At 36.1% G+C, this 27,946-nt stretch overlaps 1 protein-coding gene across 1 annotated transcript in view; it reads right to left on the reverse strand.

The window, feature by feature from the left end:
• Positions 1-8,020: 8,020 nt before the first annotated feature.
• Positions 8,021-27,946, reverse strand: part of LOC140140113 (transient receptor potential cation channel subfamily A member 1-like) — a 61,183-nt gene continuing 41,257 nt past the window's right edge. Inside the window, exons 12-26 of the mRNA XM_072161942.1 lie at positions 27,256-27,370; positions 23,705-23,871; positions 22,980-23,064; positions 22,380-22,439; positions 20,377-20,469; positions 20,041-20,111; positions 18,975-19,152; positions 18,334-18,420; positions 17,079-17,248; positions 15,534-15,663; positions 14,853-15,053; positions 13,848-14,027; positions 13,066-13,193; positions 11,715-11,840; positions 8,021-8,897 (exon numbers count right to left, since the gene is read on the reverse strand). Of these exons, the coding sequence (XP_072018043.1) occupies positions 8,774-8,897; positions 11,715-11,840; positions 13,066-13,193; positions 13,848-14,027; positions 14,853-15,053; positions 15,534-15,663; positions 17,079-17,248; positions 18,334-18,420; positions 18,975-19,152; positions 20,041-20,111; positions 20,377-20,469; positions 22,380-22,439; positions 22,980-23,064; positions 23,705-23,871; positions 27,256-27,370 (1,915 nt within the window). The 3' untranslated portion in view covers positions 8,021-8,773. The remainder of the gene's footprint in view (positions 8,898-11,714; positions 11,841-13,065; positions 13,194-13,847; positions 14,028-14,852; positions 15,054-15,533; positions 15,664-17,078; positions 17,249-18,333; positions 18,421-18,974; positions 19,153-20,040; positions 20,112-20,376; positions 20,470-22,379; positions 22,440-22,979; positions 23,065-23,704; positions 23,872-27,255; positions 27,371-27,946) is intronic.

Genomic DNA, 27,946 nt, shown 5'->3' on the forward strand with positions numbered 1-27,946 from the left:
TTGACCCCCAAAATGGGAGCACTCCCGGAAAAAGGCATTTTGGGCGCCATTTTGGATTTTTGTGCATAAAGCAGCTATTTTTGATTTTAAAAACTATCAGAATAGATTTTCCATGCTCGAAAACATATAAATAGACACCAAATATACCATATTTGGCCAGAGAATACTTAAAAACAAATTTTGACCCCCAAAATGGGAGCACCCCCGGAAAAGAGCACTTTGGGCACATTTTTTCAAAAAGGCCCACCGGGATCGTATTTCTCGGAAAATTTTGGTCTGGAATCGACTTCAAACATAAAGTGAACACCATTTCCCAATTGCGCGTGGCTGAGAGGCTGACTATTTATGGCAAAAGGTCCTGACGTTACGTTCAAGTAGTCACAGATACGTTACCTAAATTATGATACCCTCGGAAAAACGCTGTGATAAATGAAGTCAAATACCATACCAGACTTTAGTACATTGGGCGACGAATGATCAAGTATGGGTATTAAGGGATGGGTTTATATGTGTGTAAATGGAGGAGAAATGGGAGGATTTTGGCATGTTTGCTGTGATTGTTTGCCTAGCAATATTGATCACAAGTACACAATTGATGGTGCATATCAAGGACCAAACTCTATAGTTTTATATTTGAGCACGATCACTTCTGTAAGGTCATGGGAAAATATGTAAATCGGCTTTTATATTTGATGTTGCATATCGGCTCACGCACTTTATTTTTGTACCCAGTATTTCACTAAGTCCCTGTACTCTGATGACCCTATGACTTTTTGCTGGTATGTTGAGCACTTTAAACAATTAATTATAGTACTTACCTCCTACTTTAGGAACATGCGTATGTCTTAATGTATGTCGACCATGTCAACAACCCAGTGTAGTTTTACATGGTTGGAAAAGTCTATTTCCTTTCGCTATTTTGCCAATCATAATTCATAAATTGTCCAACTTTTTGACAAAAAGAGTTTTACAACTATTCCGCCAGCAAGGAAACACAAATTTATGTGTATCCAGTGCGTCCTTTACGTTTAAATAGTTCAGTTTATTGTCAAGTTGTGCCTCTATACGCCATATTTACGGAATTGATGATACGAGCTGATACGGAATTTTTGAACCCAAATTTCTTGAAATATACATTACCTTTTTAACTTCTCGCCACGAAATTGGATTCATAAGAAGGTCAAATACAAGCCTTCCATTATGGCTGGTATCATCATCTCGATTGGTGTCTTGTGTTAGTATTATTCCATATTTTGCTGGTAGAAGTTCAATGAAACCCTCCATAATTCACGACTACTGTCACTTGTGTTATAAACTCGATGTGTTTACTATATTGTCGCTCGGGTCCGCGACTAATCGCAGGGACCAGTCTATCATTAGCTATTCTATACACTTTTCAATAGCCTTATTGTAATGTGTGGGAGTTTTAAAAGCCGAGCCATGAACAAAATATAATGCGAGCACCCGGGGGGCATCAACTTTAGAGGTGACGGTATGTGCCTGTCAATATATGCCCCTCTTTTGAAGCCGACTATACCCGATGACCAGGCACCTTCAGTTTTCAAAATATTATACCCAATGACCCCTTTTTCATTTTGATTGTACATAATTGACCCTTTTTTATTAAAAAAAAACCCAACGTTTTGTACTGATATGCGCCTACTTCGCGACGCTTGTACAAAATGTAGGCACATATACCCATCAATTCTAAAGTTGAGTGCCCCAGGGCGAGCATACTGCGGGCCAATGAACAATGAGATAGTGGCTTTTCTGATATCACTTTGAGGAACTGTTGAAGTATAAATCAGCCAACGAGTAGGTGTGTCCAAATTGCACATCTTGAATTGAGACCAAGACATGCTGTTATTTCAATTGTTATATCGTTCCGGTTGGTTTATTACCTACCACTGCCTACGAGATGCAGTTCTAAGGTGACAGAGGGACAGGTCTGCAATTCGATTCCACAACCATTCATACCTTTCATCTGTTTTATTGTATTATCGTGCGAATTGCTCCGTGGTACCTTACGGGTACCTGAATTTTATTTGAATGAAGATGACTCTGTCATGCTCGACGTCATATTGCATAATTTCTATACAGTATAGGGCCTATGCAATAAACCAACCAGAACAGTTGAAATAATAGGCAGTTCTAAGATAGGTTAAGAAGAATATAACGTCATTCTGTATTATTATTCAAGGTTGTAACGTGTGTCTATGCTGTCATGTAGGCCTACCTGGCAACAGACACGCCCCCAGTACAAACAGATGAAATTTGTAGAAAAGCGTGATTATGACAAAAACATTAAAAAATGATACTTTGAGGTATTGTTTTTTAATTTTTGTATGGCAGATCATACATACACATGTGCTGAGGTCAAAAAGGTAAAATTTTGTTTTTGACCCCTGACTCACCTGTCATTCCAAACAACCCCTTAAGTCGGTAAGTTTTTACACTTGCACGATTAAGACAAAGGTGGGAAAGGGCTTCACAGATAAGTTACCACAGATACGTTACCCCCAATACGTTCAAGTACTATTGCTCAAAAATAAAGTATTGTTGAAAAATCACCCATGCATTGTTTTATGTTCTTAAACTATTAAAGTTTACGATTCTGAATGAATTTCATGAATTCTTCGTGGTTGGCATTTTGTCATTCCTGAGACCAAACTTGAACACTTTATCGGAGAATGGGCCTACACTCTTAAGAAATGTTAGGCATGCTTAGTATTATGTTCAACGAATGTGAAAATCGTATTCCAAGAAACAATTTATTTTTTGAATGTTTTATAAATAATAAAGTATTGAAGAATAGTTCCGCGCATTTTAATTGTACCGACCCGCTAAAAACCCAACATGACCCATACAAGGTGTACAGTATCTTAATCTCTTCACATTTATAGAGTTTTCTTATACTTGAACCTCCCAGTCGTTGACGGTGTGAGAACAAGATTGTGTAGCCTACAAACTGAAAGCGAGGACGATTGTGTAGCCCGGCTTCGCTAATTTCGGCCTGACTGGAGTTAGCCGAGCCAAAACCACATCAATGTCCGTAAGGGAACAGTTATAAGAAAACTCTAAAGTAAAGGATAATCATATGCACTGACGGGGAAGGTCGAAGTACTTTATTTCTCAACCCCCAGAGCACTACCTACTGATCTAATATTCTCTCTGATTGGTCAATTACATGATATCTTCATTTTAATCACCAATCAGAATGGAGCTTTGCACATAATTCACCTCACTTTTTTTGTGTGGTGAAATTATTCTAACAATGTTGCTGATTGGCGCAATTGATAAATGAAAACTTCTTTTTGACCAATCGGCAGGTAGTTCTCATGGTGATAATTCAATCAGAGAAGGTATATTGCTTGTTTAATAGGGTACACATAAAACTACACAACTTATAAGTTCCCCCTAATACTTTTTCAAATAAGTCAAAAAATATGTTACGAAATGTAAAAAATTTAAAAATTTAAAAATTAAGGTATATATAGCTCTATTTATTTTACACATGTGGACCAATTTGTAGCGTCACACATCATTGCGTTCAATCACAATGGTTAATTGTGTAAAAAAAGAGGCTGTTTTAAAAGTTGCACCTGAGTGCATAGCAGTCAGGTTTTCTTTACCAAACACATGAATAGACCTGGCTGACTGTATTGTTTGAGAGATGAATCCTATGGACTCGGATGCAACTTTTAGCACTGTTTAAAACCGTTTCTTTTTTACACAATGAAGCATTGTGACTGAACGCAATGACGTGTGACGCTATAATTTGGTCCATATGTGTAAAACAAATAAGGCTACCCATACCTTTTTAGATGTTTGCATTTTTTTTTAAATATTTTTCGATTTATTCTAAAAAGTATTTAGGGGGGGGGGAACTTATAACTTGTGGACCCTATAGAAGTACTTTTAAAAGAAACAATATAATAACACATTTTGTACATCACTCAACTGCTGGTTTATTTAGCAACCTTTGACAGCTACAAATGATTGTCAAAAAATCATCATGCAGTATTTCATATTGTCATTCAAAATATATAATTTATTAACTATTTATTATAAAAACAAATAGTATAGTTACATAATCCGTTCCCAAATCGATTGTAATGCAATACGAACAAATAAACGGATGAAATCAAAACTCGACCTGCGGTTGACCGCCGGTTCCGTAGGGTTGCTATTTTTCTAAACAATGGCAACCGGACGGAACCGCCGGTCGAGTTTTGACGTCATCCCTAAGTGTAGCCAGTTTCGCATAACGCTTCTTGATCAACAGCATCTTCCACACACTTAATCCAAAAAGTTGAGATTTTGTAAATACAAAGCATTAAAAATCTATAGGACTACATAATGCTTGTGTGCATAACCTTGCTTTTAGATTTGGTCATTTGACAAAGTCAGCATCCAATTTGTATTTTCTGTCTGCTGACAGACAAAAATTACATTACACTTATGATCACAGCACCCTTAGGTTAGTGTAATAATCTAATTACAACATTAAGGATTTATTTTAAAATCCTTGTAATTTAGAGTGCAACAACGTGTGCTAGACCTGCGAAAAAGGCGCGGTTTCATCAATAAGCAATTTTCATTTGAACCGCTTTGATTCCTATAATTATTGCAAGCTACAAATCTCCATTTGCTTCCTTATTCCGTATTATTGTTACATTAAATTGTAGAATGGTATAAAAATAAAATGTATGAAAACATTAAATTTGTACATAGTGAAATATCTTCTAAAAGTCATAAGCGATTGCTTTTTATTTGACAGAAATCGGACATTCGGTTCTTGTTTCATGATTCATAGTCGTGGACAAGATAACGCTAAAGCGATAATACCTCCTGACATATTAACAATTAATTGAATACCTGAATACAAAACCCACTAAAGTCCACACTTTGGCCAAATTGAGTTAAGCATGGGAAATTGTTGCTTATACATTGGCCTATCATTATGTATAAAAGAACAACACAAATCCACCATCTTCATGATCTTCGTGCGTCTTTTGATCATGTGAAATCCAAAAACCACCCAAGTCCAGGATTGTTACAGTGGGGGACATGACTATGTGATTCAAAAAGCAACCCAAGCCAGCATACAAAATGACCCCCACGAAGTCCCCGAAATGCTAAATCGCCATACCTAACGCAGTGCCTCCCACTAATTTGCATGTAAAATTTACCCTATTTACTAGGTTAATCTTACTGAAGGAATTGAAATGACACACAGTTCTTTCTAGTTTTCTCACTTTCCATGGACTTGGGTGGGTTTTGTATTCATGTATTTAAATCCAACTAGTGGGCGTCCGTCACTACTTTGTCATTGAACGCATTAATTTCCTAACCAGTCCGTGGCACGAGCAGAAAAATGTTGGCATAATGATAAGTAGTGGGACACCGACTGCCGAAGTACCACCGAAATATCTTTTTGGCCTGTTTCAGCACTAAATATTTATCCGCTTCGCGCATATACGTCCAGTTAACGCAATAATGTGTGATTTGCACATTATCCCCTTTTAATTTCGAGCCAAACAAATGAGGTATAACGAAGAAAATTGCGATTTCAGTCCAACGCCTACAATGCGTGTACTACGCTCGCCGATCATAACATGTAATACTGCACGGAGCATCGCGCTCGACGTGTGCACACATAAGCTGACATCCACGGAGATGTTAGCAAGCAGTCGATCGATGAACTCTGAATAAAACCGGGTCGACCCGGTTTTAATATAAAAAGTTAAATTTTACTGTTATTGAAGCACTTCAGGCTTAGTCTTTTACATGGTATTTTAGTACACCACTGGGTATTATAATTATGCAAAAAGTAGAAATCCGAGTACAATTGAGGGCATCGCTGTGAAGCAAATCACACATTATGGCTTTAAGAAATGAAATCAAAAGTCGACCGCCGGATGACTGGTGGTTGAAGCGTGTTCCATTGTTTAGAACAATAGACACCCGGCTCCAACCGGACAGAACAGCCCGGAACCAGCGGTCGAACGCCGGTCAAGTTTTGTTTGCTATTTTACTCTTGTGCCCGGTACACTGCTGATTGAAAACTAGACACTTGGACCCGAGCACCGATAAGTTACACATTAAATAATATACAGGCTACGACAGGTTAGTTTTATGAACAACCTGTCCTACTGATCAGTAATTTGTTTGCAATTCCCTCATATGGGGACCTTTTGGGTATTGTGCGTAACATTTTCACGGGAGGATATTTGGACCTTTTTTATAGGCATATTATTAGTATTTCATCCACAGAAAGTGGACATTATATGGCGGACAAAACAAAACATAACCAATCAAAAACACCTAATTTCTTACTTAACCTTGGGTGACCAATCAATGTACTGGCTCTGCTCGCATTTGGCTCCCAGGAGGCATATACAAGCTGCATCAAAATGATTGGTACCCATTAGTTTTTATTGATAATTGATGAGTTATCAAAATTCAACACCGGATTCAAATAATTTGTAGATTAATTGCCATAAACAGTTAAAACTATACATTCTGGACATTTCAAAATTATCCAAAGTTCCATTTGAAAGAGACGGACTTTTCATAAACATCAAAATGTATGGGTACCAAACATTTTGATACCGCCTGTATATTTGTATATGAATCGCTCTCATGCATAGTTCCATTACATCATCATTTGCCATCCTAAGAGTAGTGACAATTATTCGGTTTTTTTTGTTTCCTTTTGTGTTCGAGTCATGTCCTAGTCATTTTTATGTCCGAGTCGGGACTCGAGTCCAGGTAAATGGTGCGAAGTCAATGCCGGTCCGAGTCCAACAAATTAATGCACTCAGCTCCGTCGGAGTCCATGTTCAAAATAAGTTAAGGACATATATATTCAATCCCATTATACATATTGAAATCTTCAGATAATTAATTATTTCACATCTTACATGAATTTAATTTTGTTTGACTTGCACCGGATTAGGTTTCGAGTCCGAGTCTTGTTTTCGTTTTTTTGGGTCCAAGTCTGAGTCCAGTCGAGTCCTATTGTCGAGGACGACAAAAATGGAGTCGAGTCCAAACTCAAATGACATGTGATCAAGCAAAATCAGTCGGAAGTTGGCAATATTGATTTTGAGATATAGTCATACAAATGAACTATTTCCTTTTGTTTCCTATTGTTTTGGAAACTCTTGAACTGCTCACATCTTTTGAACTGGTTGTCAAAATTCAATGAGGTTATCTGCACAATGTAGCCTTGCAAATACTGTTTATAATCTTATAAGAAACTGAAAATTGAATATGTACGACTTCACTAACTTTGCTTGATCACGCCACATATCAATGATGGATTCCTCTCATAAATCTCTGACAGTAACCTGCTTTGTTTGACTAAATATCCTTATCCTTGTTACGATTAAGCCGTTGGTTCAATTAATATAAAACTATGAAAGACGGTCAAGCGGAGTGCACTGCACACGCATACAAAATCTTTGGTTTATATTAAAATTACTACCGATACATTTGATATATGTTATACAATGGTTTGGTCTTATTTTTATCAGGCCACACTTGACACAATTTTTGAAGGAAGTAGTGGCGTAGCGCAGATATTTGTGGGGTGAAGGAGTTGGAGTTGCAAGCCCAGAAACCTTTAAAGACGAAAACTGCACAAAGAAACATGCACCTGTACAACAGGATGGAGGTGTGCGAGCTCAAGAGTTCAAGGGGCCAATATTCGTCAGGAGCTATACTCCATATTTAAAGCTCCTGACTTAAAGCCATTTTGTGATTGGATATCGCATCAAAAAATAGGTTTCCATCATATGCAGTAGAGTTATATACTAAGAAACACTCTAAGGCCTTCCCAATAGTGTGTCTGCAGATATCAACAAAATACTACCAGCTAGTTTTCTGGCCTGTTACACTAGGATCCACTAGGATCCACAGCATGCTCATCTATTAGGTGCACAGTTCTTTAACCCCAGTACATTTTGTACATTTATTTAATGACCTTTGAAAAATGTGTGTACAAAAATTGGACAGTGTTTTAAGTAGCCATATAGAGAATCATTTGTGCTGGGAATTTATCAACTCCGTCCCTATATAGCTATATAGGGGTGGGTTAGTCTCTTGTTTGATATATTTGGCTCCACTCACTTCTCTTGGTAAAAGTTTATATTATCAGCAGATAATTAACATTTTCAATGTCCGGTTTGTGTCCGGTGTCCTTGATGTGTTCTGCTAATGTGGATTCATTTGAGGTTATTTCGGCAGTGTGTTCTTTCACCTAGAGTTATAGCTTTGTTTCTCCAACATAAAAAATGCGCAGTGATTTATAGTGCCCTACGCACAGGCACAACACCTAGACGTTTTTACACTACGGCCCCACATCATTCCATAAAACCATTTAACAACAAATCAGGGACTTTGCTGCTACACCCTAGACATTCCACAAATAACCATCGCAACCAGGATCAGCTCCCCGAGTTTCGTACGGGTTACAACGAGACAATTAGCAGTAAGTTCCTTGTCCAGGGCATTTCAAGCTAACTCAATTTTTCCACGAGAGCATATTAGGCACCGCCAGGGTTCGAACCCGCAACCTCTCGCACCATAGTCGAACGCCTTAACGATTGAGCTAACTTGACTGATAACATACACTGTATCACAACCTCCACAAGGTAGGCTTTACACTACTCCTGTCTCCCGACATGTCTTCATCGCGAGGTTTGACTTTTGGGACAATAAATAGTCCCGGTTCACGAGACATTTTGAGTTGACATGTTCATAAGTCTCATTCGTCAATCTTTGGTGTTGTTGGCTTTGGAAAACTTTCAACTGATGATGACGTTCTTCTAAAGACTTTGTTAAAGGTTTGTCGAGCCATTGTTCTTCGTACTAATTCTGACATCTGATACCTGTAAAATTACAATAAATCAATGAATAAGCATTAATTTCATTTGCTATTCATCCAAAATGTGATGACACATTGAACATTGATAAAAACATGTTTAAGGCCCGTATTGGTATTCCACTGATCATGCTGATTGGCAAAATGTGATCAATACTAGAAATGAAAATATACAAGATCAGGAAACAATATAAGTATTATATCTTAAGGTGGTACTACACCATTGATAATTTGTGACTACTTTGCATTTTTCTCAAAAAATAATAAAACACTGGTAACAAAAGTTATGTATATCATAGGGGCAAGAAATCCAGTTACTACACTGGAATTTCAGTGACTCAAGACAAGCGGTACGTTATTTATGATAAGAAAAGAGGTACCGCTAGAATGTACCTCGTTTCTTAACATATATATTGAACCACTTGTCTTGAATTACTGAAATTTAAGTGAAGTAATTGGATTCCTTGCCCCTATAATACAATAAGCCAAAACATTAAGGTACCATTTATGTTAACCCCCTGTATATCCTAAACAAAGACAGATATGTCATAATTGGAACCAACAGCCAATAGCTGCATCTTTTAGCTCGAATTTAAGACCTCACTTGTTGAAATTGTTCTAGAAATAAAACCACGACGATCCAAATACCCAAGGAAGATGCCAATTTAAAAGTTGCAGATTGCTCCATTGCAAGCCCTATTGATTTGTACACAAAGCATTTGCGAACAAGAGAACTATCGCCGTACTTCCATTGATTAGCACGTTAAAACTAGCGTCGTGCTTTCATTGATTAGAACACAAAAATGCAACTTTTGATTTCGTTTCTTCATTTAGGTTTTAGATCACCGTTTCTTTAATTCTCAACCAATTTCAAAAAATAAGGTCTTAAATCAGAGCTAACGAGTACATGTTTTGGCTGCTTGTTTAATTTTGACATACTTGTTTTTATTTAGGACATACAGGGGTGAACACAAATGGTACCTTAATTGTTTGGCTTACTGTATACATAACTTTTGTTACCAGTGTGTAGTTATTTTTTGAGAAAAATGCAAAATTAGTATTAAAATGTACCAGGGGGATGTAGTACCATTTAGGTTGATCTACCAAAACGGGTATTTTAATAGAGGAAGCGTCGAGTAAAGAGAAAGAAAGATCTGTTATTCCTTATCCTACTAGCCATCTAAGATTCATGAAAACTAGTATTACATGTATTAGAGAAATGTTACTTATCATACTTATTGATTGATTGACTTATTTATTTATCTTGTGTTCATCAAAAGGCGTTTGTCTATTTTGATCTAAACATAACGAAACATACACGAGAAAAAAAGCATAAACAACGGGGTGTAGTAGAGACTTTATTTGGTTGACATCGGCAAAGACATGGCTTCAAAAACGGTGAAAAAGTGGTTTGTAGACGTAGAGAGACTCACGTTGCAACTAAAAAGTATAAAACAACATTACGCGGTACCAGATACGCAGGGGACGTCATACAGTGGGAAGGACATGAAGGAAGTGGCATAAGAAAAGAACGACTAACATGACTAATACTTTAAAAGTATATATAAACATTTAAACCTTTATGCTTACAGAAGTATGCCTATTTTCGACTTGAGTGGGTATCTGCTCCTTCGTCTAAATCAATTATATCTTGGTGTGGGTGGGTAGGTATGTGGAGGAATTTGTGTGGGGTGAGTAATATACCGATATAGCAATTCGGCGTGGTATCAATCGCTATAGTCTGTCACTGATATGCCGTGATCCCGTTTTAGTGATCGCTCCCGTTTACTCAGCTAGCGCGGGTATCCCACTAGTTGATATAATTATATATGACGACTCGGATGTAGTCATGACATATTCACTTGCATGCAGTCATCTTCCTCTTTCACAAGAACATTTCTGCAAAAACTTTTCGGTGTTCGCTTACACTTTGTGGGACTGTTTTTATATTCATCTTTTGACGCAGCTTGCTTCGGTGCTCCTGCCATAAGTGGAATCTAAGATCTACTACTACTGATAATGGTATAAAGTTAAAAAATTTGAAGCAGCTTATTATGTATGAAGGACGTGTCACGTTCAATAATGTTTCTTATTCTTTAATCTTTGGTGTTGCTGGGTTTGGATAACTTTCAACTGTTGATGACGATCTTCTAAAGCTAAAGACTTTGTTAAAGTGTTGTCGAGCCATTGTCCTTCGTTCTAATTCGGACATGTGATATCTGCAATTAAACCACAATAAATCAATGAATAAGCATTAATTTTATTCATCTATGTGATGAACAATACAATATTTAAGGCTCGTATCAGAGTTCCAAATTGGCAAAAGCTGGTGCATGTTAGAAATTTAAAAACAATGAGATCAGGGGAAAAATCAAGGAGAATCTGTTGGGAAAACAAATGTCAAGGCGAGTCTTAGGAAAAAGAAGCTCTGCCATAATCACTATAGAGTATGATGAGGTCGTCAAATGCAGAGCCTTGGTTCGCCTATCGAACGGAACTACTAAGATGAATCTCCCTTATTAATGGGGCTGCTTCAAAATTCGGCAGTTGAACCGCGCCCCATTGTTTAGAACAATAGAAACCGGTTCCAACTGGACGGAATGGGCTCACAACCGGCAACGAGATGAATAAGTCTTTTTGAAATAGGGCGGGCACAAGAGGAGAGGGCACACTTTGGTTTGGGTAATCTTTGGTACAAATATTACCCAAAGTACAAAGATTATCCAAAGCAAAGTACGACTTCTCCTTTTGTGCCCGCCATACTTCAAAAAGGCTAATTGACCACGTCTCTTTTAATGCAAATCACTATTTAAAGACAACGTACCTGCTTTTGTCTTTTGGCCCTTCTCCTTCGTCTTGGTCGTCGGCTTCAGATCGGATTTCCATCTTTTGAACTATTAGGCGAAGTAGATCATGTTGTTTCTCCATTTGATGGGTTAGCTCTTTTAATCTATGGATATGTAACATGTGAAAACTCTTGTTAATAAGTGACACTCAAAACTACTGTGAGTAACAGCTTGGCTATAATGGCAATTAATAAATACTTCATCGTGTTCTGTTTTAATTTCCACAAATTTAAAATTGTACATGACTCTACAGGACAAGCACTTCTCAACCAGTTAGTATATGCATTACTGTTTATAGAGACCAAAGGAAAACTTGCGTTATTAAAACATTTTTATATAATCCCGACATTTAAACCTTTTCTGTAAAACGCGGTGTGTTTGCTGGGGCCAGAAGACTTCTGACTTTTTCAACATGTTCACAGCGTTTAAACTATTGATTTATCTCCTTTGGAGCGGGAAACATGAACCGGATGTTTTGGTTGTACCAGATTTGGTACTCTCCAATACTCAACATTATTATGTTTTGTTGAATCCAAGTGTGTAAAATATTGGATCCAAAACATAATAATGATAAAACTGGATGCTTTAGGCCCAATATTTATTGGTCTCACTGTGATTTTAAAATATGGGCTCAATCGACTTAAAAAGAGTGTCCTCTTCTCTATTGTCATTGTGTTTTCTTCTTACGGATCCTTATCGAGGTTATCCACTTTACTCATGTGTGACTTCTAACAAAAGGCACTGATTCCCGTAGTATTCCTTATTCAAAACAATTCAATGCATGACCTCGGAGTTACCTGCATGACTCTTGGCGGGCTATTTTGAAACAGTCATGGTTGCACATGCAGGTACTTGTTTTGAAAGTCCTAAACAAGGTATAGCAGTCGTTGATAGGATATACAGCTTATAGAACACGGATAACCTCTATTGCTTCTTTAACCCATCTCCCACGCCCTTCAAAGCAGGTGGATAAATAACATCATCTTCGAAAAATCCAGAAGTCTTCTGGCGAAACACTAAAAATGAAAGTTTTTCATTTGGTATTGACAAAAATTCTTAAAAATTGAATAATCAACAAGACCTTCAATCGCAGGCATTACACGTTGGAAAACCTTGTAATTAATATCCACATATAAAAAGGACTCCGCATACTGAGCAAGTTGAGAAAATCAAATCCATGTTGCATGTTTGTCTATTTAAGCGGTTTACTCCAGATTCTAAAACAATCATGTTTTTCCAAATGAAACATATACCACTTTTTTTGGTTATAATAAAGAGCATGGAATCAGGATTTGTGTCTAAACTTTAACAACAAAGACTAATGCTTACTTTTCTTTTTGTTTGACCATATCAATATGTAGAGTGCTAATACTTGGCTCAGATTGAATGGCTGTTGTTGACCGCTCAGCTACATGATCGTCCTCCATACCGGCTGTCTCACGAATTTTACGCCAGAACTGAAGAGGAAAAATATGTAATTAATTAGATTTTAACTTCTCAACACCTAACAAGAATAATAATATGGTGACAAGAACACGATATTTCCTGGTAAATATCTACAGCCTGTCTAAAAAAAAATTGCGCAAGTGAGAAACGCCCTCTTTTGTGACCAGTACAGCCCCACATCATTCCATAAACCATTTAACAACAAATCAGGGACTATGCTGCTACAAAAGCGCACACCCTAGACATTCCACAAATAACCATCGCAACCAGGATCAGCTCCCTGAGTTTCGTACGGGTTACAACGAGACAATTAGCAGTAAGTTCCTTGCCCAGGAGAATTTCAAGCTAACTCAATTTTCCACGAGAACATACTAGGCACCGCCAGGGTTCGAACCCGCAACCTCTCGCACCACAGTCGAACGCCTTAACGATTGAGCTAACTTGAATACATCCTAAAACAAGTGTATTTTGCCCTTTCTATTTTCATAAATTGGTCAAATATTAAACTTTTGACTTTTATTCCCAGTTAGTTGGAGCTAAAAAAGTAGGATTGATTATGTTTTGTTGGCAAAACAGGATAATATTTTAAATCCCCAAAACTACTATTGTATTTTTCTGGAATCGGGAGAACTTAAATCCCAAAGAATAATGTCAATTTAACTTACTTTCAATATGAGACTATCCTCCTTACTAGCCCATACAGTATAGTCGACCTTTTCACCATATTTCAATACTCTATTTGGTAGCTTATGTTCCAGGTCGGTGTGTAACTCAACCTGCATACCGAGACGTTTTAGTCGAGCATTACGTTGTACACCAGCAATATCACCAACTGCTAAACCGATCTGGAATTTACAAAAAATGGTATATGAATGCAAATTTCATGTGAGTGAATATTTGTAACTCTGCGTATGGAATTGAAACCACCGGACTTCATCAGTCAACAGACATGCTGAAACCAAACAGGGTTTAAAATCCGCATTTGTTTAACATGGATGACCTAACATAGACGAAGAGCAAAAGGTCACCGTGTCCCTATATTTAAAGGATTCAGGACATTCAATTGAAAACGAGAAAATTGATATTCAGGATCAGGAGGAACAGTGACATAGGGAGGAAATGGACGCATAACAGAAGCCATCTGGGAGTGTATTGAGCAACCATCACTAAACAAACGAGGGAACTCCGCTTAAACTTATCACAAACATGGGACCGAGCCATAATTTTAAAAGTAACATTTTTATTGCATTGTTGACATGGTGCCTTCAAGAAAGAAAATGTCCTATTACTAAGGCCTAACTTTTGAATACTGCCGCATTCAGAAAGTCAACCTCCACACCTAATTCTTCACATAATTGACCCGCTGGACTAGTCACCCGATAGACGGCTTAAAATTATGCCTCGGTCCCATGCTTGTGATAAGTTTAAGCGGAGTCCCCTCGTTTGTTTAATGATAGTTGCTTAAAGTCAAAATACTTATTGTTTATAGGATACTCTCTTGAAAAATTAATGTTTCGCCATTTTTTGCGATTCCTTTTCTTCGATCTGCAACTAAGGAATCAACCTTACTTTTACGCGCTGCTAACCAACGAAGGGTCTTGGAGAGTATCCTGTATTAGTGACTTTATCACTGTACATAAAATATAAAGAAATCTTTTAGGAATACATACCAGTAAGTTCATAAGTAGAATTGGTAGCAGAATGACGCATGCGCATAGTAGTAACTGCGTGATTTGTGCGTAAGGCATAGTGACTTTGCAGCCATCTTTATTTGGTTCTACGAAGGAATTCACGTAGTCTAATTCACCTAGTAGTAACGCTGTGGTCACACGCAGAATGGAAAGCAACGGGGTGCTGAAAGCTTTGTTTTCCTGTAGTTTAAACATAACACAGAAGTTAATAAGGTTGTACAGGCCCGTGTACAGGTTTAGATCTGTTTCCAAGTTTTGAGTTCTAATGCTCCAGCGGGTTTTGATATGAGAAGCAAATGTGTATGATAATGAGCTTTATTCCAATACCCAAATCTCAGATTTGATCATGAAAAGCGAGGAGATGAGGCTTTGTATCTCGCACCCTATAATTAAGATCACATCATTACCTCTTGACCTTTTGAGTTCTATTGCTTGATCTGAAAAGTAAAAACGTGTATAACAATGCACCATAGGTATAAGTACATACATTCGGTGTTAGACGCCACGTTTTTGCTTGTTTTCGGGCGTTTAATTTTACTGGGATAATAATAATGAAAAATAATTATGAGCGTTGTTCTTATCCCAACTCGTTTTGATCAGGAAAAATATGTGGATGAGGGTGTAGAGCTGATACCTCTTTAATTAGGAAAGCACCATTACCTCTTGCCATAGGAGAATGTAGAATGACAATCCGAAGGCAATGAAGAGGATGGAGAACACGACAAGGACTTGAATCAGAGTTCGGAAAATCTCTAAGAACATCACCACATATATACCAAAAATATCAAATCTGGAAAAAAAAAATAAAAGTATTATGTTCATTAACAGATCATGACAGTTTCGTATAATGTCATCGTAAAAGAGGTCCAGTTGTCGTGAATAATGACAAGGGGGGCTACCAAGTCATGTCTAGATAATAGCCCTCTCAAGAGCACGCCAATACGAGCATAGAGGATGATGGGATACCAATTACCACGAAGAAGTGTGTTGACCATGATATATGAGACTGTCAGGTCATTGTCGAAAATTCAGTTTTGTTATATGTAAATTAAAAATCATTATCATGCGCTTTTAGGGGGACAAAAGGAGGCACCACTTGGTATAATATGTATTAAAGCCGTAATGTACGATCTCTATGAAATTAGTTGATTTTTTTTTCAAACCTGATGTTTTGACATAATGCTTACACATGTCCCAACTTACATGGAATCAGTCAATTGTCTTATGTTTGTAGGTAAACAAAGCAATTTTGATATAAAGACATAGTTATGACTTTATATCCACCATAGAACTTCTTGTTAAACGACCAATAAAGCTAATGGTTTTTTTTTTTTTTTCTTTCCTTGTTATTTAAGCTTAAAATGGACAGAAAGGCTTAAACATTTTCGGCAGTTATTACTAATATTATTTCAGCATTTTTGGTAAAGAATAACAAAATTAGAAGCTGACGTTAATCGTACATTATGGCTTAAATATATGTGGTGCTCTCCAAAGGTCAATTTTATTGTGTAGATGAATTACGCACTAAATATTTTAATTATTGTATTACTAAGTGTGTGCGTGAATGTAATGTGGTGTTTCCCCATGGTCACACAATATAATCTACGTCAGCAATAGTATATTTATTTCGGATGACATTACGGTATTCAAGTTATCTCTAGATGTTAAAGAAAACAATAACAAACAAACAAACAACTCTCGTATATCTTGGAATATGTGTAAATGTGATTGGTCGCAACAAAAGGTGGAATTACCTTGGAATTAACCCTGGAATTATGGAAACTTTGGACCTCATAACTTCTAAATTGTTCGTCAAAATAATTTGGGAAATTTGGGCCAATATCATGCTTTTTTATGATTTTTTTTAGCTGCAAAATTGTGCACTTTGGTTAAAATGGTCAAAGTTGATCAAACTTCACAAAATAAAAAAAGGGTTTTAGAAATTTATATGTAATTTTTAAATTTTTTTTTTTTTTTCACTCAAGAAATATTTTGTTACGGTGACCGAAAAAATGTGGGCCGAAACCGTTTTTTGGAATTTTCTCCAAAACTGAGCATTTTTTCCTAAATTTGACCTCACAGATGGATTCATCAATTCATTTCCATTCTAAATATATATGCTTTTTTATATTTTAGACCAACAATTTAGAAGTTATGAGTTTTCATAATTCCAGAGTTAAGACTACCCTTAATGAGCATAAATACCTTGTTAAATAAAGTAGAAAGTTAAACCAGGCTAGAAAGACTGCAACAGAGACACATGGAAGCTGATACCAGTTGTATGAGTCGAAATGGAATGGTATCACGTAGATTAGGAGTAGTACATACAGGGTCCATTCGGGTATATTGCCTGGGTCAGTGAAGTACTTCTTTCTCTGTAGTAACAAGCACAACAATCAAGATTAGAAATTAACTTTGATTAAAATGAACAAATTGTTACTACTAATTTCAGAGATTCAATAAAGTTAGGCATGACAACACTCTAACCCCCACCTCTACATGCATAATATGCACAGGCAATACATTAAACCGAAGAATTAGGATACCAGTTATTTTCAACTCTGTATAATGCTAAACAAAGACAAATATGTCAAAATTAAAGTAAGTAGCTAATAATACCTGTACTCTTTAGATCTTACTTAAGATCTTATTTGTTGAAATTGGTTGAGAATTAAAGAATTCTAAAACCTAAGGAAGAAACGAAAGTTGCACATTTGTGCTGTAAGTAAAGAAAGCATGACGCTAGTTTTAACATGCTAATCAATGGAAGCACGGTGCTAGTGCTCTTTTGTTTGCTTGTCCGAAAGGTAATTTGCAGTCTTCTAAATGTATAAATTACCAGCATTTTACATCGGTAATTACACGGTAATATACCAAATTTTATTTTACTTATCGAAAATAGGTAAAATAAGACTTAAATTCTCAAATTTCATTATTTGTGTATAATATTCCAAATTTTATGTTCTAATGAAAAGTCTTTTTAAACGTGTGAGGATAACTATGACCTTGATATTATAAGGATGATTTCAAATTTGATGCACTGATAATGTGTGATTGTAAAATGTTTTGAAGTAATTGTACAACTTTTGATTTTTTTACCTGCAGACGAAAAGACATTTTGTTGTTGTTGCAGAGACAGCAGGCCTACATCTAGCCTATTTTTCAAATGAGCTACCGTAAAAAGTATATATATTGTTTTTGATGAAAGCTAAATTAATACGATACATGCGTAATTATGCCAAGACAATAGATTGGTCATACAATAATACTTGTTTGAATATGCATGGATCTGTAATTTATTTGCTCAAATTCCAAAATGGCGTCTGGAGGTTTTACGGTATTTAAAAGATATTTTTGGCGTGACCTGTATTTTATGTAACCAATGTCTTAAAAGTATGCATTTAAATGGTTATGGTAAAACTGATACTGAAGTCGCAAAACATACAAAGTGAAGACTTACTTGATGTATTATTTGTAAGATTTCCTTGATGACACTGCCTGCCGCGAATATCGTTATTACCCACAGACAAATTATTTGAAATACACCCTGAAGGATATAGAGAGAAATATGTCAATTTTAAATCTGACAAAATTTAAGTACAATTGTTACATAATATTAAGTTGAGAGCATAGTCTCATAGTTGAGCGTAGTCTAGCTATTTAACTCTGGTGTTAGAGGTTCATGGCTCAATTCCTTGTGGAGGCAAATATCAAAATACATGATGTACAACGTAATGAAACGATTTCTTCATAAGATGAGTCGGTTATACCGGAGAGTGATTCGTGAAGTGTAATGCACATGATAACAATAGATATTAATGGATGCATTGGATCTCTACTACCTTAATGATTGGATAAGGATAGTGTTACGAGTCGTACTAACTCAAGGCCAAAATCATCTTTTACCCGAACTCACACGAATGCACAACACAAATACACTGTTTGATTAAGATAACAAAATCAAAGTCTTAAATGAAATTACTCAGGGCACATCACAATACACACATTAGGTCTACGTAATATTTGTATATTAATGTCCCAGCAAGAATACAAAATCCTCCAAAATATGCTGAGAAGTCGGTCATCGACATATTTACGTACCATTTTTGCGTCTTGAAAATCAAGTTCATTGTATATACCACACGTTTCATTATCTTTCAGCTGTATCGCCAGGAAGCCTTTGAGAGATGCAGACCAACACACAAATGACGTCATGAAACATAGGAATGTTACATAGAGCATCAGGTTGAAAAGGTGGAATATGCGACCATATGCATCCCTGGAATATGAGAAAAACTATTAATGACAAAATTGGTGGCGCTATTTAGTTACTGGAAATTACTGTTTCAAGCTTTTAATACAAATAATTCCTTTTATTGTTTGATAAAATATGTTTATAAAATTTCCTTGTTGCTTGTTTCACCTAGTCCAGCAGTTTTAATGGCGGTATTAATCACCTACCCCTTGCAAATAAAGAAATATGATTTAGAATAAATAGCGCCTTCTATAGTTTGCATTTAGTTAATAATGAAGCCAATTCTATATACATCAAACAATTAAAATTAATAGCAGTAATTAGAGCTGGAAAAGGGTAGGCACTACTTTCACTTTCAGGTGCTTAAAAATCACTGAAAATATCATTCTGTATAGCCAAAATTGTTCACATCATAGAGTAACATGCAGAAATGACACGTTCTAGCATTATTTTACAGTTTTGATGACAATTTTTACCAAACTCATCCGCTGCACATCGATTTCCCACCCAGACTGTGTCCTATTATCTAGTCCTACCCAAAAAAAGAGGAGGGTGCACTGTGAAGTTGTGGTCTTGACAAACCAGTGCTTTAAAACAAAAAAGAAACTCTCAGGTTATCATAATGTTGACAATTTGGTCATTGGGGATTCAACTTTTAATTGATAATAATGACTTTTCACTGTGAGAGTTCCATGTATTTGAAATTACCCCCTGTGTTATAGAGAATTATTATTATCATTAGTGTTATTATTATTATTATTATTATTATTATTATTATTATTATTATTATTATTATTATGATTGTTATTAATATTTTATCATCATTATTATTATTATTATTTATTATTATCATTATTATCGTATTATTATAGTGGTATTGAACAATATACATTTTAATCATAAAGTACATACCATTTCATTGAAAGATAATTGACACACACAGGATGAGAAAGAAGGTCGATCCGATTGAATTGTACCATGTGCTGAAAAAAACCCACGGAAATGTGCAAATGATAACGTTATAATCCTTAGAATAAACAGTTTATATTAGGACACTTGAAAGGCAAAGGCATACTGTTTGCTTTAAGTTGATATTAGTTATAATGTTTGCTTCCAACTCGATTCCGACAAGTGCGAAATATAGAAACACTTGCGATTTTAAAATAGAAACAACAGGCAATATTGCAACACACAAACGATTTCTTACGACTGTACACACAGTTTTGCAGATACAAAACGCATACTCACGTTTAGTGGAAGTAATGGGACGTAGGGACAGCCTGGATTAAATTTATGCTGATCCTCTTTAGGACATTGCAAGTATCGGAAGTCATATTTGTACTACGAAAAAATAAAAATAAAACACATTAAAGATTAAAACAGTGATTAGAAACATTCACACCAAAACACCATTTGATTTTCAACTTTAAGTCTTGGGCAATAGGTAAATATGTAAATAGTTCAGAATTGAAGAGCAGCTATTCAATTCAGAACTATTTACATTACTTTTTTCCCCATTAATTAATTGTTATTATTTATATCTATTGTTTACTTTGTTTTACATTTTTTATTTAGTTATCAGCAATATAGAAATTTAATTATCATCTGATTCAAATGAAAACAAAATGCAAAATTTGACTATAAAAAAATGCACCATCTTTGTAACCTGTCATTTTCTCTTTAACAGTTATATTTTTAGGAGCACAAAATAAGAACCATTATATAAGCACACAATTCTAATGTAAATTCTGACTGTGGTAAACAAATGTAAAAATCACAATTCACACACAGTCTGGGTATACCGTGTACATACCACTTAAAAGGGCATTTCGTGATTCACAGCATCATCCCCCACTTTTCTCAAAAAACAAAATTTTTATATCACTGGAAACCTCTGACAACATAATGTTTATGTACAAAAAATTTCTTGCAGATTATAAATCATTTAGCAAAGATATCGTGAAATTTGAATTTCGTTCTGGTATACCAGAACGAAATTACAATACATTGTCTATGGAGCAGTACACATAATCATGCATAACTCGCAAACGCAAAATCGGAATCAACTGAAATTTTGGGATTAAGGGGGTACTACACCCCTGTGGTTAATTTGTCACTATTTTTGCATTTTTCTCAACAAATAATAACACACTGGTAACAAAATTTATGTATATTATTGGGGCATGGAATCCAATTACTACACTGAAATTTCAGTGACTCAAGACAAGCGGTTCAGTATATATGATAGGAAATGAGGTACATTCTAGCGGTACCTCTTTTCTTATCATAAAGAACGGACCGCTTGTCTTGGGTCACTGAAATTCCAGTGAAGTAATTGGACTTCTTGGCCCTATAATATACATAATTTTTGTTACCACTGTGTTAATAGTTTTTGAGAAAAATGCAAATATATATACAAATTTATCGAGGGGTGTAGTACCCCCTTAAGCTTTTTTCGTGAATATCTACTGAAAAATGTCATAAAAGGAGGATGGTAGGAGCCCGAAATACTCCTTTAAAGTCCCATTTCACGTCTTTCGGCTGTAGCTAATTCACATATTGTCAGTATATAAATTACAGATTCATGTAAAATATCTTATTTTGTCTTAAATATACGGCTTTCGGCTGAACCACTAGCAGGCTATGTAAGCACATCTTCGACAATGACAAGGGCACCAAAATCTGAATTTGGATAATTTTTACGATCGTCCGGATGAGCAAATCACTGTGAATGGTAATGTTAATTGTTTTATTTATACGGATTTTACGGAGGTGTGATCAGATCGACAGCCTTACCCCTCATGTTTCCTCATCATATAGTTTTCTCATTACCCCAGTTTAAAGCCTTAAGGTCCGTATGCACAAAAGAGTTAGACCAGGTCTAAAGTTAGACCGGGTCTAAGTGGAATGTAGTACCAGGAGAAAGGACATTTTCCTTTACATTTTCTTTAGTTAATTTGTATCATTTTCGAACTTTGCATTTAAATCTTTAGAATTTGCTAGCTACTCTAGGAAGGAAATCAGAGTAAAGGACCATTCTTGATGGAACTAAATTCCACCTAGATCAAGTCTAACTTTAGACCCGGTTTAACTCTTTTGTGCATACATGCTTCGTTTAGCATATTAAGATGGTGTCAACAAAACGTGATAAAATGGTACCTACCACCGGAAGTATTTTAAAGCAGACTATGACAAAATCTGATCAGTCACAAAATGATAATGCTAGCAACATGATTTTATTTTCAACTTACGCCATAGACGTTTTTGTTGTTGGGATCTTGTATCATCTCTTCGCATCTATCTAGAACAGCCTAAAACAGATGGAACAACACAGCATGTATGAAAGAATTGAATTCTGTCAGTCATTCATACACTCATTGACAGCGAGAACCAATCAGAGCAAACGTTAGAAAGGTGTCAGGTGGGTATTGATTGTGTGTAATTCCACGGGCGAGAAATCCACGTACTACGCGCAGTGCTGTCGGAGGCGTTCATTTTTCTAACGGGTGGGTTAATGCATTTATATTTGCTAAAATCCAACATGTTTTGTGACAATTTGGTTTTAAAAATAGCAAACATCATGGGATTCATTTCTCGCATCAATGTCTTATTTTGTGCAATGTAAATACGCTCTTATTAACCTGTAAATATTCCACGTTAGAAGATCATGCAGGTCAGCTTCTTTCTAAACTATTTTTAAGATGAGTAAAATAATCTATAGTTTGACCAAAGTTTTAGTTTTCAAACAGACCTTTTGTTTTGTCAAGCGTTCAAACATTCGTATCCCTACATGTAGCATTATTCAAAACAACATTAAACGTTTACAATTGACTTATTATTGGGCCTCTTACCAAGGCAACATCTGGTAATAATTCAACGAGACCCAGGATATGTGGTTGGCCTTCTACATCCTTTTGTGACAGAACTTCGTGCCATCTGAAGAAAAACAAAATAATAACAATGTTATTGGCAACTTATGGTGTCAATGAATGGTACCCGATAACTCACTTTTTACTCAAATGCTTAGACATATCTAATATTCAGTGGCAAAGATAGAGGCATAGAGCCATTGTTGTACTCATTCTATCATTTGGCTCTTTGTTTTATTTCAGGGTTTTTTTTAATTTTGTTTTTTAATGATAGAGTAAACCCTGCAATATTGTCCGCTGAGCCCTGAATGCATTATGGAATTCAAATTTAACCTCTCAGGTGGGTTCATCAAGATGTGAGACATGTTTTTAAGTTATAGGTCTTTAACGGCCTTTAACGATGGCATTCCCATTGAAAAAATCAAATTCTTAATTTCATGATATTTGACGGTGGGACTAAGTGGACTATCAAATCCTTGAAAGTACTTATAAAAAAGAGGTTTATTTAATCAATAAATAACAGGTGACCGGAGGAGTGTAATCGGACATTTGGTTACCAAGTTATGAGCAATTTATCAATAGCTGAAACAATATAAAACAAAAGAATTTGAACACTGTTTTTGCCAATATCTCAAAAACATTAGCTACATCCAACTCATTCTTCTTGATCATATCACATATTAAAATAATGGTTTCATTTCACTTACCTCTCATTTGAGACGACAGCAAGAGCAACTTCTTTATTGGATGTAGCTATTGCAAAATCCATGGCCATATAGCCATCATTATTTACTTTCAATTCTGAATCTGAGTTTAGAAGAAATGATACCGCATTGGTTCGGCCCTCTTGTGCTGCAAGATGCAATGCTGTATTCTGAAAGAGAAAAGAAGTACTGCAGATTCATGTAAACTCCCCAACAAAATTTTCTAAAGTTTTCTCAAGCATATCATGTTGCATATCAATGCACAGCTAATCTATTCCCCTTTACAATGACACAACTTTTGGAACAATCACCTTTTTCACGGTTGAGCACACGTCTTGTGAACGTAATTGGGTCTCAAACAGAATGTGTAAAATTGATCATTATTCTAAGCAGCAAGCTGCAGTCCCATATCTTCACAATCTGGGACCTAATGCAACACTCCAAGATGACAAAGCTCCCCCACACAGCCAGCGTAATAAACGACTACCTACAGAATAAGTGAGTAGAGAGAATGGAATGGCCTGCCATTAGCTCAGACCTCCAACCCATTGAGCACTCGTAGGACCAGCATTGGGTGACCTGCGAAATGCCATCCCACAGCAACGTGTGACCTGGCTGGTGAGCAGCTTCAGGAGGATGTGCCAGTGGATTTTCTCTCACTGTTGAGGTTTAGTAACTATAGTGTTGTTTGAGCACAGAATAATGGTCAATTTGGCACATTCTGCTTTTGTTGAGGAGTTAAGCTACTTTTTGCAAATGTAAGAATTGTATTTTCTTCCATACTCCATTTGACTTTGATCAGGAAGAATCAGTTCGCACATTTTTGTCCGCTTTCTAATGTATGTGAATTTTGTTGTTTGATGGGATCATTTATTAGTTTTTTCGGATATAAAATGTATCATTTAATGACAAAATGTTGGCGCTATTTAATAACTGGAAATTACTCTTTCAAGCAATGCAATTAATTCTTTTTATATGTTTATAAAATTTCCTTGTTGCTTGTTTCACCTATTCCAGCTGTTTTAATGGCAGTATTAATCACCTACCCCTTGCAAATAAAGAAATATTATTTAGGATAAATAGCGCCATCTATAGTTTGCATTTAGTTAATAATGAAGCCAATTCGATATACATCAAACAACCGTGTGTGGTAAGGGCTTGAAATGATGAACAGATAAATTTCAATAACACTCTGGCACCTCTTCACTGGTACAGATTTCATTCAATTTTCGTCTCAGTTTGACACGACATATTTCAGACTCGAAGATAACAAACTTCATGACATTAATATATTTTCTAATGGCCAAAAAATGACGTCACATAACAATAGGGGACCTACTTAAACGTTTACATCATTGTATAATCAAATGAACACAATGAAAATAACCAGTAATAATAATGAGCAGTGGCGGCATGCAATCTATCATGAAAAGTACGGGGATGAGAACAAAAAGATTGGGGGAGGGCAGTCCACTTGCACTTGATACACCCCCCCCCCCCGGTTTGACACCAGTGTAAATGAAGTGTAGCTTTTTGAAACCTACAATCCTGACAAAAAATGTTGGCACACTTTGACTGTCTTTTGTTACATCTTTGACCCGTTCCCCTAATTGAATGTTGGACGAAGCCATTTTGTCAATAGCTTGGCGAGACCTTCAAAAGATGAGGGGTGGGGTGAAGGGGGGATTCAGTGGAAGTTTGTGCTTAAGGGTAGACGAGGTATTGTTGGTCGAAGCAGCCAAAAATCGATTTTCATAATCTAAATCAATATATTATTTAGAGGTTAATGACTGCGCATCAGTTGTTTTGAGGGTATTGTGAAATATCTAAACATTGTGCTTTGGAACCGATGAATATCCCCCCTTTTAATTTGAAATCAGAACACAATTTTAACTTTATCTGTCGTTTTCCCTGTAAAAAATCGAATAGCCCATTAAGGAAATACCGCTAGCGACCAATCTCACTAGCACGTAATCATGCGATGTCCAAATACGGCGGCTAGCGTCCGCGTAAATTGTTCGAACGCGTAACACGTCACGTAACGCGCTCATTGTAGGGCGTACTTTTAGCTACGTCACGCGGTCATTATACTTTTTCAATGACCTGCATTTGCGTCCGCGTATTTAAAAGTTATTATCTGTGATTGGATCGCAATTGCTGCGTTTATTAATGAGGTTATGAACGAAAAATAACACTTTGATGTTTTGCAAAAGTTCATTCTACAAATTACATACTTTAAAATTTTGTTTCATTTATTGTTGTGAATGAGTTATGTACGTTTTACCAAAGTGTTGTTGTTGTTTTAGCCCTCTTTACAACATAACTCAAGAACCACAGGACCTACACAAGTATATATATCAGTAATATTTAAATTCTTCTACAATCTACACACTCGCTATGAAATGAGCAATGCAAATTTTGCCAAAGCTCACTTTCATTCGCAAGATGCTGTGAACTACCAAATCACAACAGTTTTAATTAGCTGCTAACCTTAACATTATAGTGCATTACATGTTTCACTTGCCTCGATAGGACACTTTTGATTGTGCCAGCGGGATTTTAGCTAATGCACTATTGCATAAATTTCCGAGACTTAATCAAATTTTGCTTGATGTAAATGGCGTACAGGTCCTGTGGTTTAATTCACGAATAAATTTGAGAAAGAGCTGTGACCGATACTTCGCCTTTGTACAAGCAAAATACAAACCACTTCATCAATTGATTCGGCTAGGTTTTGTTTTGGTAAATAGGACACGAAATTTGTAGGTCAATGTTATTTACAAAACGTTTTGCAGGAATGGGATGAAAATGGATGATGACGTCCCATCCAGCCATCGAATAAGTGGCAATAGAATTGGCCCAATTTATCGATCCTTCAATTACTAACTTCATTCAGTAAATGTGATGTGATCAAGCAAATAATTCGGAAGTCGGAAATATTGATTTTGAAACTCTTTAACTCTTTCTCTCTTTCTCTCTTGCTCACATCTTTCAAACTGGTGATCCAAATTTAACGGGTTTTTCTGCAAAATGTAACTTTGCAAATGCTGTTTACAGTCCTTTAGAAACTGAAATTGGAATACTTTATGTCCGACTTTAGACTGATTTGGATCGATCACACTAGTCTCAGGAGGTCTTTTGGTGGAATCATTCATCTCTTGATAATTTGCAATATTCATTATATTATCATTCCCTAGGTTATTGATTTTTTCCATCAACTTATTGCCCGGTCACATGCAGTTGGTGTATAAGCATAGTTCGGTACGAGGTAATGATTTGTAATGCCCATTTTAAATTCCAATCTTATTGTGCTTTGCTCCCCGTTTTTTGTCGGTATCTTAACTTCACAATCAGATCGTATCACATAAGTTTGATATGATTACCGCATACCGACAAACATCATACAACTATAAATCGTCGGCAATTGCGCGGTAACCGATTTCCTCATATCGCTACGCGTGCTTGGCGAATCGCGTTAGGCACCTCACGGGTTAAATAGGGACAGTTTACAGTAAATTGAAATTCTTCACGTATTTATGTTTGACCACTCTTACCCCATCGTCATCTTGACAGTTGAGTAGATGTCCATGAGTTGCCAGTAAAATCTTCATTGTGTTCGTATAACCTTCCATTGCTGCTAAGTGTAGTGGGGATCGACCTCGGTGGTCCCTGTATAATAATGTTAATTAGACAATTAAATATATGACATTTGGTGTAGATTAAATCAATGACAATATGTACCTCCTTATATTATAAATGTAAGGGGCAGGATACATCTGGAAGTGACTCTTGAAGCAGTGGTATCTAATACATTTATTTCATTATTTTCCGAACGTATGGTGTCGACGACCTCTTACTTCTTCTCGGACCGTCATTGTCCAAAATGATCAAGGTAACGCAATATTCCTCTCAGGATTACTTGCTGAGTAACCCTGATGTTCTTATTTACTGCACAGTCTTATTTACTGCACAATTGACCCTGTATCACGTCCCTTCCAAAACAGTAATGGTGCGCATTCCTTATGTAAAGGTAGTAATGCTTCTTATAGCATTAGTACCTTCCCAGAAAATACAAAATGTTTCACAGAAAACGTTTTATTGTCGGGTTATATAAATGTTTGCAAATTATTTTACAATAACATTTCGACAACGTTTTCAAAAGTTTTTAATAACATTTTTTGTTTGGTGGGTGAGCACCTTGATATTCACATTATAGAGTGAGCGGAAGAGAGAGAGAGAGAGAGA

Source organism: Amphiura filiformis, chromosome 18 (assembly GCF_039555335.1).
Source record: "Amphiura filiformis chromosome 18, Afil_fr2py, whole genome shotgun sequence".
Classification (NCBI taxonomy): Eukaryota; Metazoa; Echinodermata; class Ophiuroidea; order Amphilepidida; family Amphiuridae; genus Amphiura; species Amphiura filiformis.